The following is a 13238-nucleotide window of genomic DNA, read 5'->3' as shown; positions in this document are numbered from 1 at the left end:
AAGTTCAATCTTATCCAAGTAGTTGGTACTAACTAGGGGCAAATACACCGTTAAATAGTCATTGGATATATGTATGTAGCAGGAGCTCCATGGAACATGTAGTTAGGGACAAGACGGAGCGGAGCGATATACTGCTAGAAAACCCATGCTCTTTCTCTTGTAAGATCATAGATATCATCAATGAATATGATCTCTGGATATCAATTACTGGATATTATTGCTAGAAATTATTGGTAGAAATCATTGATATATATCATCGTTAGATATCATCCAATAGATATTGTCTAGAGATCTATCCATAAATATCAACAATGAAGATCGTCAATGAAAACCATCAGCGGATATCATTCTTTCGAGTAGGTAGGTAGGTAGGTTAGCATTCAGAGGTAAGATTAAATGCTAGTTATCTATAAGTTTAGTGCAAACATCATCTTATATACAAAATAACTAAATCCATTGAGAATCAATGTAAAAATAAATCAGCGAGTGAAGTGCACATCATAACTATACACAGATATCAGATAACATAGAAGAAGTCAATTACAGTTACAAAATAGAGAGAATTTTACAAACTAATCATAGAATTAATAATTAATAGAGCTAGTTATAGAATTAAGAATTAAGAACTGATAGAGGGGTGGATGGTGGTAAGCACGGTTCATGGAATGCTTTCTGAAGTAGGCACTTGGTGTTGGGGCCACCACTGCGGAGACAAGAAGTAGTGGATTTAAATCATCTTGATGGATATTGAGGGTACTCTTTCTTTTCTCATTTCTATTGACAGCTGCCAGCGTTGAACACTGCTCCATCCTGCAGTAGGTATAGAGTTGGAATCTAAGATATTCCTCACATGTCTGACAAGGGACCGCTTGGTATTGCGTGAGCAATTGTGGGACAAGGACCTTGAGGGCTAGATCCAGAACGGTATAGTGAGGTCTCTCCATCAAGGATGACCCAGTTATGAATAGAGAGATGTGTTGGGGGTTCGCCCCCTCTACTACCAGCATAGCGCTGGTGGTAATCGAGCTCTTTTGCCCCTGTTGGCCTAACAAAATGTAACTAGAGAGTAGTTAGGCTAGTGAGGTGTAGTGTCGGGGTCTGACTGCATATAGCCTTGGAAAAAAATATGAAGAACAACAATAACAACAACAATTAAGAACTGATATAATAATTTCAAAAAGTAGAGATCGCTAGGCTCAGCTGTAAAAGATTCATCATAAACACTAAAATAGAGGCGAATCAAAAGTGGTTAGGAGGCCGCATTACTGCCATAAGATCCGCGCAAAACCCATTTTTCAATTAGTTATATAACTATGTATTAGAGAAGAGATTGGCCGTACTCCATATCGCGCTACTTGGAGTCCTTAGGTACTGTGTATGGTTAACCCGATTCACAAAGAGAATTGCGGCCGTATCCGTATTCAGACCGAGGTTGGTTTCCATTCCAATAGTTACGGAGCACGCATCCGGCATTTTTCCCCATAAAACCTACCACTTTACTCCGCATCTCCAACTCTTCTTCGCGCTTCCAAGTCCACTTCAGTGCTTTTCTCCCATTGCTTCCCGAGGATGGAAATCGATTGATTGTGCATGGAACTCCACGAAGCTTGTGCTCGAGGCCACTGCGTATATAACTAGCCAAGGCCATGTCCACTCGTCGCGCCACCAACTGTATCTGAATCCGCTGCACTAAACGGACCCTCCATATCCAGCTCAGACAATCACTCTCACCCCTTTCTCTAATATACAAATCTTGGCCAAAAGCCCCATCATCATGGCTACTGTCGACCTCCCGACTCTCCAATTCACCCCTGTGGAGGAGATCCCTGCGAAAGTCAGGAAGGTGCGCACTACTTTCTTCCAACACAAGACTCGTCCTATCGAGTTCCGGATTCAACAGCTGCGAAAGCTATACTGGGCGTGAGTTTTGGATTTTCTTCTATGTTCTTTGCCTTGGTCATTTTATTTTGTTTTATTGAGCGATTGTTATCACCCTTCCTAAACTGACCAAATTCTTTTCCGTCAATTAAATCCAACTACAGCTTGAAAGATCGTGAACATTTAGTCGTGGAAGCCCTCTACCGGGATTTGGGGAAACCAAAATATGAAGCTTATGTATCTGAAATCAACATAGTGGAGAACGATATCGTCTTCATACAAAAAAACGTGGCCAAGTGGGCCAAGGACGAGAAAGCCCAGAATATTAATATGCCGTTTACCTTGATGAAGCCGAGAATCAGAAAGGACCCCTTGGGCTGCATCCTTGTGATTGGGTGAGCTACACCTATCACCTCCGCGCAGCGGATCTTCTTCGACGTATGAACCAATGGATGTGAACGATCACTAACTATTTGCATAGAGCTTTTAATGTTCCGTTTAGCCTTAATATTCTTCCATTAATTGGTGCTATCGCGGCAGGAAATACAGTCGTGGTTAAGCCGAGTGAATCTTCGCCCAACTGTGCCGCTGTGCTGCAGGAAATTATCGAAGCTGCAATCGATCCAGATGTTGTGTCTGTCGTCCAGGGGGGAGCTACAGAAACCCAGGCTCTTCTAGCTGAGTGCTGGGACAAAATCTGCTTTACTGGCAACGCTACCGTCGGCCGTATTGTTGCCCAAGCTGCTGCTCCCAACCTGACCCCAGTTCTACTCGAGCTTGGTGGCCGCAATCCAGCATTTATCACCAAGAAAGCCGATGTGCGACTGGCTGCGAGACGGCTATTTTGGGCTAAGACTTTCAACGCTGGCCAGGTTTGTCTGTCGCAAAACTACATCCTTGTCGATAAAGAGATCGTGTCGCAACTGGTGACGGAGTTTGGCAAGGTGTGGAAGGAGTTTTACCCAGATGGCGTGAAGGCATCCCCAGACTTCTGCCGTATCATTAACGATGCCGCTTTCCGCCGGATTAAAGGCATGATTGATAGCACGAAGGGCAAGATTCTGCTCGGGGGCACAATGGATGAAAAGGAGCGGTTTATCGAACCGACTTTGGTCCAGGTCGATTCTGCAGATGATCCTCTCATCCGCCGGGAGACCTTTGGCCCAGTAATCACGATTTTGCCTGTAGGCGATCTTGATGAGGCCATTAGGATCTCAAATGATGTCGATAATACTCCGTTAGCCGCTTACGCATTTGGAACGAAAAAGGAGGTCGAAAAAGGTGCCGTTTTTTTTTTTGTGTTTATTCATTGCTAACCCCCCCCTGCCCTCCTCAATTTTCTTCTTTGCTATCTCTAAACTTTAATCGATACTAACACACAAAATTCCCACGTAGTCCTCTCGTGCGTCCGTTCCGGAGGTGCCACAATCAACGACGCCTACATGCACGGCGTCATTCCAAACGTGCCCTTCGGTGGTGTCGGCGAGAGTGGAAGCGGTGCCTACCATGGGCGAAGCAGCTTCGATGCATTCGTGCACCGGCGGTCGATCGCCACTACACCAGGCTGGGTCGAACGAATGCTCTCTGTTCGATACCCACCATACGCTGGAAAATTGCGGAGCACACTCCGGCACAGGACAGTGGCTCCCAATTTCGATCGGAGTGGGAGAACAACGACTGGCTTTTGGGGCTGGATAATTTGGTTCATTACGTTTGGTGGAGGCGCTAATAAGTCCGGAGCAAGTCGTGCGGCTGTTGCTGTTGTCGGTTAGTCAAATCTCCCCGTCTCCCTCTTCCCCCTTCTTTGCTTTCCTTCTCCTTCCAATTTTAGTTCCCGTTTCCTTTTCATAATCTCATTTTAATGTATTCGAACTCTTACCATATTAATGCCAACCCCTTACGTTCTTCATCATAAACTCGAACCATACCTCCTTTTAAATAATCCCTTACCCCATCTCTTGATGTCTGTATTGCATTTTTCCAGATTATTTCCCTTAATAACTAACTAAATCCGTGCCCTGCGGTTTTATTCTAACACGTTCCTTCTCTTTATACCCATTTCGTACAGCATATCAGCGCCACATATTTCTTCAGTTCTGCTGTTTTTGAAACAAGTATATCCTGCTTCCAAGAAAAATTTGCGCATACAAACAAACACCCTCAAGCGATATTCATATGTAGTTTACTTTCTTTATTTACCTTCAATCCCAACTACAATCTGTAACCTGTTACTAACTAATAATTCCGCGTATCTCCGTACGCAAAATTATATAGCCGCCATCGCCCTCAACTACTACATCAAGCGCGGAGTCAAAGTCTAAATCCAAAAAAATTTCATAGGGCCATAAATTAGGTCCATGGAAACATCCATCATCTCCGCGTCTTCCTCCATTTGCGACTGGCTATTGCGAAGTAACATCTTTATTCCCAGCATGATTATTGTTTATTGATTACTTAATTAGTTCTGTACCTAACTAACTATCCATTTTCCTTTGGGAAAAAAACCTCTTATGATCTCTTAATCGATTTCGATGGACCTCCACTCCCATTGCCCAGCCCTTGCGTTACTGTCCCTCGTCTGTCCCATGCTCGCCTAAGTTTACCATGGCAAAAGCTTTCCATTCCATTCATTGGGATCTCCAGTTACTCTTCCTTGCTCTTTTGCATTTTCTTCTTTAGTGTTTCTCTCTAAAAGCTATTATGTATGTACGTATATGTATGTGCCGCCGTAAAAAGTGACCGTGAATCTGAAATAGCGCTTCCTGCTTACGCCTTTCTGATTTCATGAAAGTTTCTTTTCTCTGATTCTTCTTCTTTTTGTTTTTCCCCCTTTAAAATAGCGTGTCTCATATGCATACATACTCCCCTTGGGATATCCATGAGGCAAAGGAGAGCAGGGAAGTAAGAAATAGAGGCCAGTCGTTGGTGGAGAGCGGAGTTAAAGGGATGATCTTGCTGCAGATAATGATGTCTCCCGCGCCGATTTAAAAATTGAACAGCAAAATTAGCATTAAAAGAGGAAAGAGATATGGATCCCCCACTCCGGTCTCGTTTCACGATTCATGAGCTAGTCCATTGATGAGTTTTCAAGAAAAAAAAAAAAAAAAAAAAAAAAAAAAAAAGAAAGGAAAAGGACTCATTAGATATATATATATAATCTCCCCCATTTTCAATCCTTCTGATCAATTTTTTGTTTCCCCCGTCCATCAACACCTCTTCTCCACTCCCTGCCGACTAACACATAAATACTTAACCCCCTTATACGGCTTAACCCCTTCACCCAGCCCCCGACTCCTACGCGTGTCGACCATCAACCCGTCGACCCGTATCCCGCTCGGCAGCCATCCGCGCACCGTAAACGACACAGAAACAGAAGATGGCATCAAAGACGCCATCTGAGACTTGCGAGCACGTTCGAGCGGTATCGTCGCTGTGTTCGTCGAGCCCTGCAGACCGGATGATGCCATAGACATAGAGGTGGTGCGGGGTTGTTCCAGCTGCTGGTAGCTGCTGCTTTCGGGCTGATGGGTAAGGGTGTCGTCGTAGTAGCCAATTAGAGGATTCGCGCGGTATTGATTGCGCGTGGTGGTTGGGGACTCGTGTCCGTTATCGTCCTCTTCGTCGGCGAGCGAGGAGAGGGGACCGATGATTGTGCAGCGTAGTATTGCGGTGCCGGAAACACTACCTGCATCTTTGCTAGTTGTCGGGACGCGCCATTTGAGCATGGAGCTCCCTGGCGTGAAATTTGCTTCGCCGCGGCTGGCGCGGAGATCTGAGAGGTTTCGTACGGAGGAAGAGATGGGGACTGTGACTACTACTTCTTCTATGGTCGGGGCATTGGAGCTGGAACTGGAGCCAGCTCCGAGGAATGACGGGGTAGATGTCCCTGAACCGCGGCCGGGTAATCCACTTCTGGGTGGCAGGCCAGGGAAATTGGTGTTTAAGGTAAGCCGGACTTCGAATTCAGCACCGGTCGGCCCCAGCGATCTTTGCAGATCAACAGTGGCAGGCAGGAATAACTTTTCCATGTGGTTGGGTGGCTTATCCGCGTCAGGCTCGACGGGCTGCAGGTCGACTTCATAGCCTGCCAGAACAAAACGACCGTCGGGAGGGATGAAGCTGAGCTCTCCAGGGTTTTCTCTCCATCGCGCAAGGCGGACGCATGGATGGAATACGGGGAGTTGGAATTTGTGGGCTAGGTTCTTCTGGCCTCCGGGGGCAGCAAGGGAGAGTAATAAGTCGGGCACGCCCGACACTTTCGCAGTGAAGACGATAGTCCCATGCACCAGGGCTGAAATCGGCCTTCCTGAAGGAGCCATTGTAACAGATAAAGATTCAACTATATCAACGTATAGCTCGTTGGATGTATGCCGGACTCCCCGCCGTCGCCAGGGGATGGCCGGTGCTGACGCTCCATTTACATGTGACGGAGTGGTCAATGAGGATTTCAGCGAATTCGAAGGACCAAGGATTGGTGAAGCACTATTTGGCTCATGCGGAATATTGCACAGCTACTGGTCAGCCCACCACTCCCAGAACGAGCAGGAAAAAAAAACCTAAATCAAAACAAAGGTTGCGAAATAATAACGGGGTGGCATACTGACCCTGGCAAGCCGACCCCAACAAGGAGCTTATCCATCCAACCCGGGATCTCAACAATTTCCTGCAGGGCATTCGGCTCCGTATTGCAGATAATCCCCCCATCACACATTTCATTTAATAGTTGCGCGACAACGTCATAATTACTTTGTATCTTCCCCGCTAGAAGCGGGGCGCCGACGAATTCCTCCAACACATCGATGAGGCGATGGAGAAATTCGAGGACGATGAGGGGTTCGCTCTCCGAATTTGAAGGGACTAGGAACAGGAGGTTTGAATGTGTTACTGAGAAAACGGATATTGGGGGGGAGGCATTGGAGAGATATAGGAGTGAAGGGCGCGGGGTGGGGTGGGCGCGGAAGAGAGTGAGGAGCACAGTTGCGGCGGGAGGTCGGCCGCGGTAGACGTGCTCAAGGATAGGAGTGCTGTAAAATTCAGTAACACAGACAAACTAGCTACTCTTTATTCATTTTCTTTTATTTTATATCTTGGGAGTCACTTACTTCAGCTCATCGAATATGTAAAGCGCTTCTACAGCGCTGTTCATTGTTGCCGGCTCTGCTATCTTTGCTGCTCGCTGGTAGCTTAAACAAGAGTGAAAGATGATGGAGGAGGACGAGTGATTATGTAAAAGTGTGGTCATCGCCTCTCCCAGTCTCCCAGTTTGGAGTAACATGAAGTTGAGTTTCCGCAAAGTGCTAAATCCCAACCTGATAAAGCTCTCTCGAAAAAAATGTATGTATCATCCAAACCACGTCCACTAGTTCATTGATTGATTGGTCGATACATTACCCATGTCATGGATTTGTACAATACAATTGATTGACGTTGCTGAGTTAGATAGTAGAGAACGGAGCAATGATATGACGAGAAAATTCAAGACCCAAACGCTGATTCCGAGTGTGCTATCACTCCGCTCCTTCACGGCTAATTAATTAAATAAGTTATAATGGCTAGAGAGGATACTTCATGGGACGTAACTCCCAGAGATATAAAGAAAGCTATTACGCAAGAAAAATACGAGGATGATTGCCTTGCTTGTAAGGTTACAGGTGCGGATATAGCCTCCCCTTCGGGGGAAGACGAGCCGAAAAAAAAAAAAAAAAAAAAACACATTGAATTTTTCTAACGCATATTCATATAGGAAGTTTGGCCTTCATTGGTCTCGGCGTATATAGCTACATTTCCGGCATGAATAATCTCACGAAACAAGAAAAGGTTATCTTGAATAGCAAGTCTCCGTATAGGATGGGTTCGAGACGGTTAGGCATTGCGACGATATCGGCGACGCTGGTTGGAATGGGGATATGGCGCGCTCTTCATTAAAAATTTACTTGTTTTCTTTTTTAGATGTGATACCACTCTAATCATTGTTGGGCATTGTTCCATTGATAGATACTAGTATGTTGCACGGCAGGACGGGGAGCAGGATGTTCCTTAAGGCCTTTTGCCTCCTCCAAAGCGTTGGATAAACTTGTCACCCTAGGGGAAGTGTGAGATATGTGTACATGAATTTGCAAAATGAGCTCCATATCATCTGATCATGGGTATCTTGATTGGATGCTATCTATGTAAAATGAAAATGCTGGAATATTGACTCCGTAAATGCTTCTAATCACGATATCACTATGGGTTTGACCGTTGAAAAAAAAGGGGCGGGAAGAAGCAAAAGAGAGAAGCCAATGAAAGGGGGGAGAAAAAGCAAAAGAAAAAGCAAATGAATGCCATAATAATGCTCCATAATAATGCTCCATCGTTATCACCCTATCCGAATGTTTCTCTATCTTAATTTTATGTCCCCCAAACGTCGACGTTCAGTTAACTATTTATATAAAGCGTCCCCGTTTGCCGCCTCCAAAGGCGTCTCGCCCATTCCCAAGACTTGAGATATCAAAAAAATCCCCAAAATGGAATTTTCTCTTGGATCCATTATTAGAAGCGGGATCTCGCACCGATGCTCGTGTGCCGTGTCGATTCCCGCTATTGAGTCGATGGGGTGTTCTGGATCCTCGGGGAACTACTTCAACCCTGACGGTCGGGGAGCTACTGATAGCTGATGAGTGTGGTTGGTGGGAAGAGTCGGTTTGCAAGGATGTGGTAGTCGCTGGCACATGCTCAGATGTTTGCATATCAACATCGGACTGTTGAGGGACGGGGAACTGAGGTCCAGTGGTGAACGTGAAAGTGGTTGATCTGCATGGCGTAACATACGTATCTGACGATGCTGCAGTGGTAGATGATGGGTGGTGAGTGTTTGTTTCTTGCCGTGGAGGAGAGGTGGGTCGGGGCGCTTGGTTTGTATGATTAACCTCCGGTGTCTGTTTTCTGGTGATGGTTGGCGATATACTCCCGCCTCGTTTGTTGTCGAGCTCCCCCCGCTCATCGTCACTATCCATCGAAGTGGCGGTTGTGCCGGTTCCATCAATCCGCTCCGTGACCCAACATCGCACTTTGGACCCTTCCCCATCACTCAATCCAATCTTCTCCTTGTCGAGAAAAGCCCTAAGGTCTTCCAAGGCTTCTTGGTATCCAATTTGGCGGGCATTCGCTTGGTCGGAAACGGCTGTTTTGTAGAGGTTTGTCACAGAGAGAGCTGCGGTTTTGAAGGCTTGAAGCAGTTGCTCAGGGGGCTGTGAATAGTTTGAACGAGGGGACGAAACTGGCAGAGACGTGTTAAGAGATCTCATCGAGTCCATGGCTGGAGATGTTCTAGGAGTTTAGGGGTGTAGCCAAAATAATATTTTCTGCTTCGTCGATCCAAAAAGGACTCTCGTTGGTGGTGAAGTTTTCGAACGAAACGCCCCAAAACGCTGGCGAATAAAGTGGTAGTTACGTAGAAAACAGATATATAAATCACAAGGGGATGTTTCCAAAGACCTCGGAAAATGCAACGTAAAGTCATATACAGCAAAAGAACAGCCAGAGGCCAGGAGGCGATATCCCAACACTGTATTGATGTTGTTCCTGTGTGGCTTCCACGACTTGGCACGAAGGCGCCAAGGTATGCCACAGGAGAAATTATCGGACAATCATTGTTCCATTTATGCCAAGTCCCAGCTGAGTCAGCCACTCTCCGGCCAATCGGTGCGCGTGAATTGCTGCTTCGGGCCGTTTTGAGCCATCACCAAGAGCAGCACCCACGCGATTCCTTCTTATTGCCTTCGCCATCTTCAATCGCGAACGTCAACTCTGGTCTCACGGCATGAACCCTGCCAGTCACGACAGCTCCCACGCTTTCCTCCTATCTTTCCCCATCGCTTCGCTTCGTCTTCTCGACAAATTCTGCTTCCTGTGTTTGTTTAAACGCGTCTAGTCTTTTTATTTCCCCTTGTTCCTGGCCAGACGTTGCGCGGTGCGCTCAAATATGGCACCTTCACTCTCTCATCCGTCCAGGTCGGAATCCCCCTCGAAGGTAGATATTCCTATGGCAGATGCCAATGGCCATACATCCAAAACTATGGAGGGAGCCCGTGACGAGGACCACAGCATGATGGTAAACTTCTTTTCACTCCTGTCTTCCAGCAGCCCACCCCAGCGCCCGGGTCTTATATGAAAATGTTCAGGCCAATCTAGCTAAAGATATCGCTAACACATAACCTTCTAGGATTACCAGGATACTCCGGACTACACGGTATGGCCTTTGCCAATTCAAGGCAACCCGCGATCGTGCAAGTACTTTTCAATAGTATTCAGATGGAAAGTCTAACCTCTGCCAGGATTCTGATACCAATCCAAATACGACTGCAAGTAGCATCGCTGGCGATACAGTTCAACAAGATGGGCGCAAACGAAGATCAGAGGCATTTCAGCTCCGGAAAAGTGTGCTGGGCCGAAAACATGGGCGTCTCGATGAATCGAAGGTAATCATAAACTAATAAGCTCCAGCTTACGCGTCCCGCTTTCTTCAAGATGCATTCCTTTCAGGCCAATTCTAATGTCTTCCTTCTTATCTTCCAGGAAGATGATTCGATCCGCAGATTTCGCTACCTACTTGGACTGACTGACCTTTTTCGGCACTTTATTGAAACGAATCCAAACCCCCGCATAAAAGAAATCATGGCAGAGATTGATCGTCAAAATGAAATGGAGGCTGGCGCCAGGAAAGGTCTCACGCGTAAAGGTGGTGCTAGTGGGGAGCGGCGGCGGCGGACAGAACAAGAAGAAGATGCGGAACTCCTGAAAGACGAGAAGCGCGGTGGCCAGGCCGAAACGGTATTCCGAGAATCACCGGCATTTGTCAAGGGAGGTGAAATGAGGGATTACCAGGTCGCTGGTTTGAACTGGCTAGTCTCGCTTCACGAGAATGGCATTTCCTGGAATTCTCGCCGACGAGATGGGTCTCGGGAAGACACTACAGACAATCGCATTTTTGGGCTATCTAAGGCACATTTGTGGCATAACTGGTCCACATCTCATTACTGTTCCAAAATCAACTCTCGACAATTGGCATCGAGAATTCTCGAAGTGGACTCCTGACGTCAATGTTCTCGTTCTTCAGGGAGCAAAAGATGACCGCCACAAGCTCATCAATGAGCGGCTCGTCGACGAAAAGTTCGACGTATGTATCACCAGTTACGAAATGGTTCTGAGGGAGAAATCTCATTTGAAAAAGTTCGCCTGGGAATATATCGTCATTGACGAGGCTCATCGGATAAAAAATGAAGAATCTTCTCTGGCTCAAATCATCCGCGTTTTCCACTCAAGGAATCGACTCCTAATTACTGGAACACCCCTCCAGAATAATCTCCATGAGCTTTGGGCACTTCTCAATTTTCTTTTACCTGATGTCTTTGGAGACTCTGACGCATTCGACCAGTGGTTCTCCAATCAGGAAGCAGATCAGGATACCGTGGTGCAGCAACTCCATCGAGTTCTCCGACCATTTTTGCTCCGCCGTGTTAAGGGTGATGTTGAAAAGAGTTTGCTTCCCAAGAAGGAAATGAACTTGTATGTTGGCATGTCTGATATGCAGGTAAAATGGTACCAGAAAATCCTGGAGAAGGATATCGATGCGGTCAATGGAGCCCAAGGCAAACGTGAATCCAAAACCCGTCTACTTAATATAGTTATGCAACTGAGGAAATGCTGCAACCACCCGTATCTTTTTGAGGGTGCAGAGCCGGGGCCTCCTTACACCACTGATGAGCATCTGATTGATAACGCTGGAAAGATGGTGATTTTGGATAAAATTTTAAAGCGAATGAAGAATCAAGGAAGCCGCGTCTTAATTTTCTCACAGATGAGCCGGGTTCTTGATATTTTGGAGGATTATTGTGTTTTCAGAGAACATCAATATTGTCGAATTGACGGCTCGACTGCCCATGAAGATCGTATTGCTGCAATTGACGAATACAACCGCCCTGGCTCGGAGAAGTTTATCTTCCTCCTTACGACACGAGCTGGGGGTCTAGGAATCAATCTCACGAGCGCTGATATTGTCATACTGTATGACAGCGACTGGAATCCCCAAGCAGATTTACAGGCCATGGATCGCGCTCATCGTATCGGCCAGACAAAGCAAGTTGTTGTTTTCCGTTTTGTGACTGAAAATGCAATTGAAGAAAAAGTCCTCGAACGCGCAGCACAAAAACTAAGACTAGATCAACTGGTTATCCAACAAGGACGAGCTCAGCAGCAAGTCAAGAATGCCGCGTCTAAAGATGAACTGCTGAGCATGATCCAGCACGGTGCCGCTAGCGTTTTCAATACCAAGGGCCCAACGGGAGCTCTAGCGAAAGGCAATGACATTTCAGAAGATGATATCGACGAAATTTTGAGAAAAGGCGAAGAACGTACAGCGGAACTGAATAAGAAATATGAGAAACTTGGAATCGATGATCTTCAGAAGTTCACATCCGACAACGCGTATGAGTGGAACGGAGAGGACTTCACCAATCGAAAGAAGGATATTGCTATCAACTGGATCAACCCTGCAAAACGTGAACGGAAAGAACAATCGTACTCTATGGACCAGTATTATCGACAGGCGTTGGCTACTGGAGGTAGGACTGCTGACCCAAAACCCAAGGTCCCGCGAGCACCGAAACAGATTGCCATTCATGACTGGCAGTTCTTCCCTCCAAAACTACAGGAGTTACAGGAAAAAGAAACCGCCTACTTCCATAAGGAGATTGGATACAAGGCAGTTCTCCCTGATGGGCCTGACGAGGAACTCAGTGATAGAGAAGCTGAGCGAGAATTGGAGCAACAGGAAATCGACAATGCCGTTCCGTTGACGGAAGAGGAACAGGAGGAAAAGGCCGCATTATCCGAAGAAGGCTTTGGCAACTGGAATCGACGAGACTTTCAACAATTTATCAACGGATCCGCAAAGTTCGGTCGCACTAATTATAACGAGATTGCTACAGAAGTAGACAGCAAGGATCCCGAGGAGATCAAAGAGTATGCAAAGGTGTTCTGGAAGCGATATACTGAAATTCAAGATTACCCTAAACATATCCGTGTCATCGAACAAGGTGAAGAGAAGATGCGCAAAATGAACCACCAGCGCAAGATGCTTCGCAAGAAAATGGAAATGTACCGCGTCCCACTCCAACAACTGAAAGTGAATTATACCGTCTCCACGACAAATAAGAAGGTATACACAGAAGAAGAAGATAGATTCCTCCTTGTGATGTTGGATAGGCATGGCGTCGATGGCGAGGGCCTCTATGAGAAAATCAGGGAAGAAATCAGGGAAAGTCCACTTTTCCGCTTCGACTGGTTCTTCCTTAGCCGGACGCCTGTTGAGATTGGTCGAC

General features: G+C 46.4%; 4 protein-coding genes across 4 annotated transcripts; 2 read left to right on the top strand and 2 right to left on the bottom strand.

Annotated features, from left to right (window-relative positions):
• Nucleotides 1-1774: 1774 nt before the first annotated feature.
• On the top strand, nt 1775-4199 carry HCAG_07063 (conserved hypothetical protein; the record flags this gene model as incomplete). Its single annotated transcript, XM_001537591.1, has 7 exons — nt 1775-1920; nt 2043-2273; nt 2381-2822; nt 2856-3159; nt 3274-3641; nt 3947-3992; nt 4153-4199. 7 exons carry the CDS (start codon nt 1775-1777, stop codon nt 4197-4199), a joined length of 1584 nt encoding a protein of 527 aa, XP_001537641.1.
• An 885-nt stretch (nt 4200-5084) lies between these two features.
• On the bottom strand, nt 5085-7024 carry HCAG_07062 (conserved hypothetical protein; the record flags this gene model as incomplete). Its single annotated transcript, XM_001537590.1, has 3 exons — nt 5085-6360; nt 6483-6902; nt 6981-7024. 3 exons carry the CDS (start codon nt 7022-7024, stop codon nt 5085-5087), a joined length of 1740 nt encoding a protein of 579 aa, XP_001537640.1.
• Nucleotides 7025-8520: 1496 nt separating this feature from the next.
• HCAG_07061 (predicted protein) lies at nt 8521-9173 on the bottom strand (the record flags this gene model as incomplete). Its single annotated transcript, XM_001537589.1, has 2 exons — nt 8521-8581; nt 8689-9173. The coding sequence occupies 2 exons, from the start codon at nt 9171-9173 to the stop codon at nt 8521-8523; spliced, it is 546 nt and encodes a 181-aa protein (XP_001537639.1).
• Nucleotides 9174-9841: 668 nt separating this feature from the next.
• HCAG_07060 (chromatin remodelling complex ATPase chain ISW1) lies at nt 9842-13152 on the top strand (the record flags this gene model as incomplete). The annotated part of the gene is made up of 6 exons (XM_001537588.1): nt 9842-9970; nt 10082-10108; nt 10164-10337; nt 10435-10689; nt 10766-13075; nt 13123-13152. 6 exons carry the CDS (start codon nt 9842-9844, stop codon nt 13150-13152), a joined length of 2925 nt encoding a protein of 974 aa, XP_001537638.1.
• Between the last annotated feature and the right edge of the window lie 86 nt (nt 13153-13238).

The sequence above is a fragment of the Histoplasma capsulatum genome, genomic scaffold (genome assembly GCF_000149585.1).
Source record: "Histoplasma capsulatum NAm1 scaffold_8 genomic scaffold, whole genome shotgun sequence".
NCBI lineage: Eukaryota > Fungi > Ascomycota > Eurotiomycetes > Onygenales > Ajellomycetaceae > Histoplasma > Histoplasma mississippiense.
Note: the sequence above shows the minus strand (reverse complement) of the source record. Positions and strands in the feature narration are given on the sequence as shown.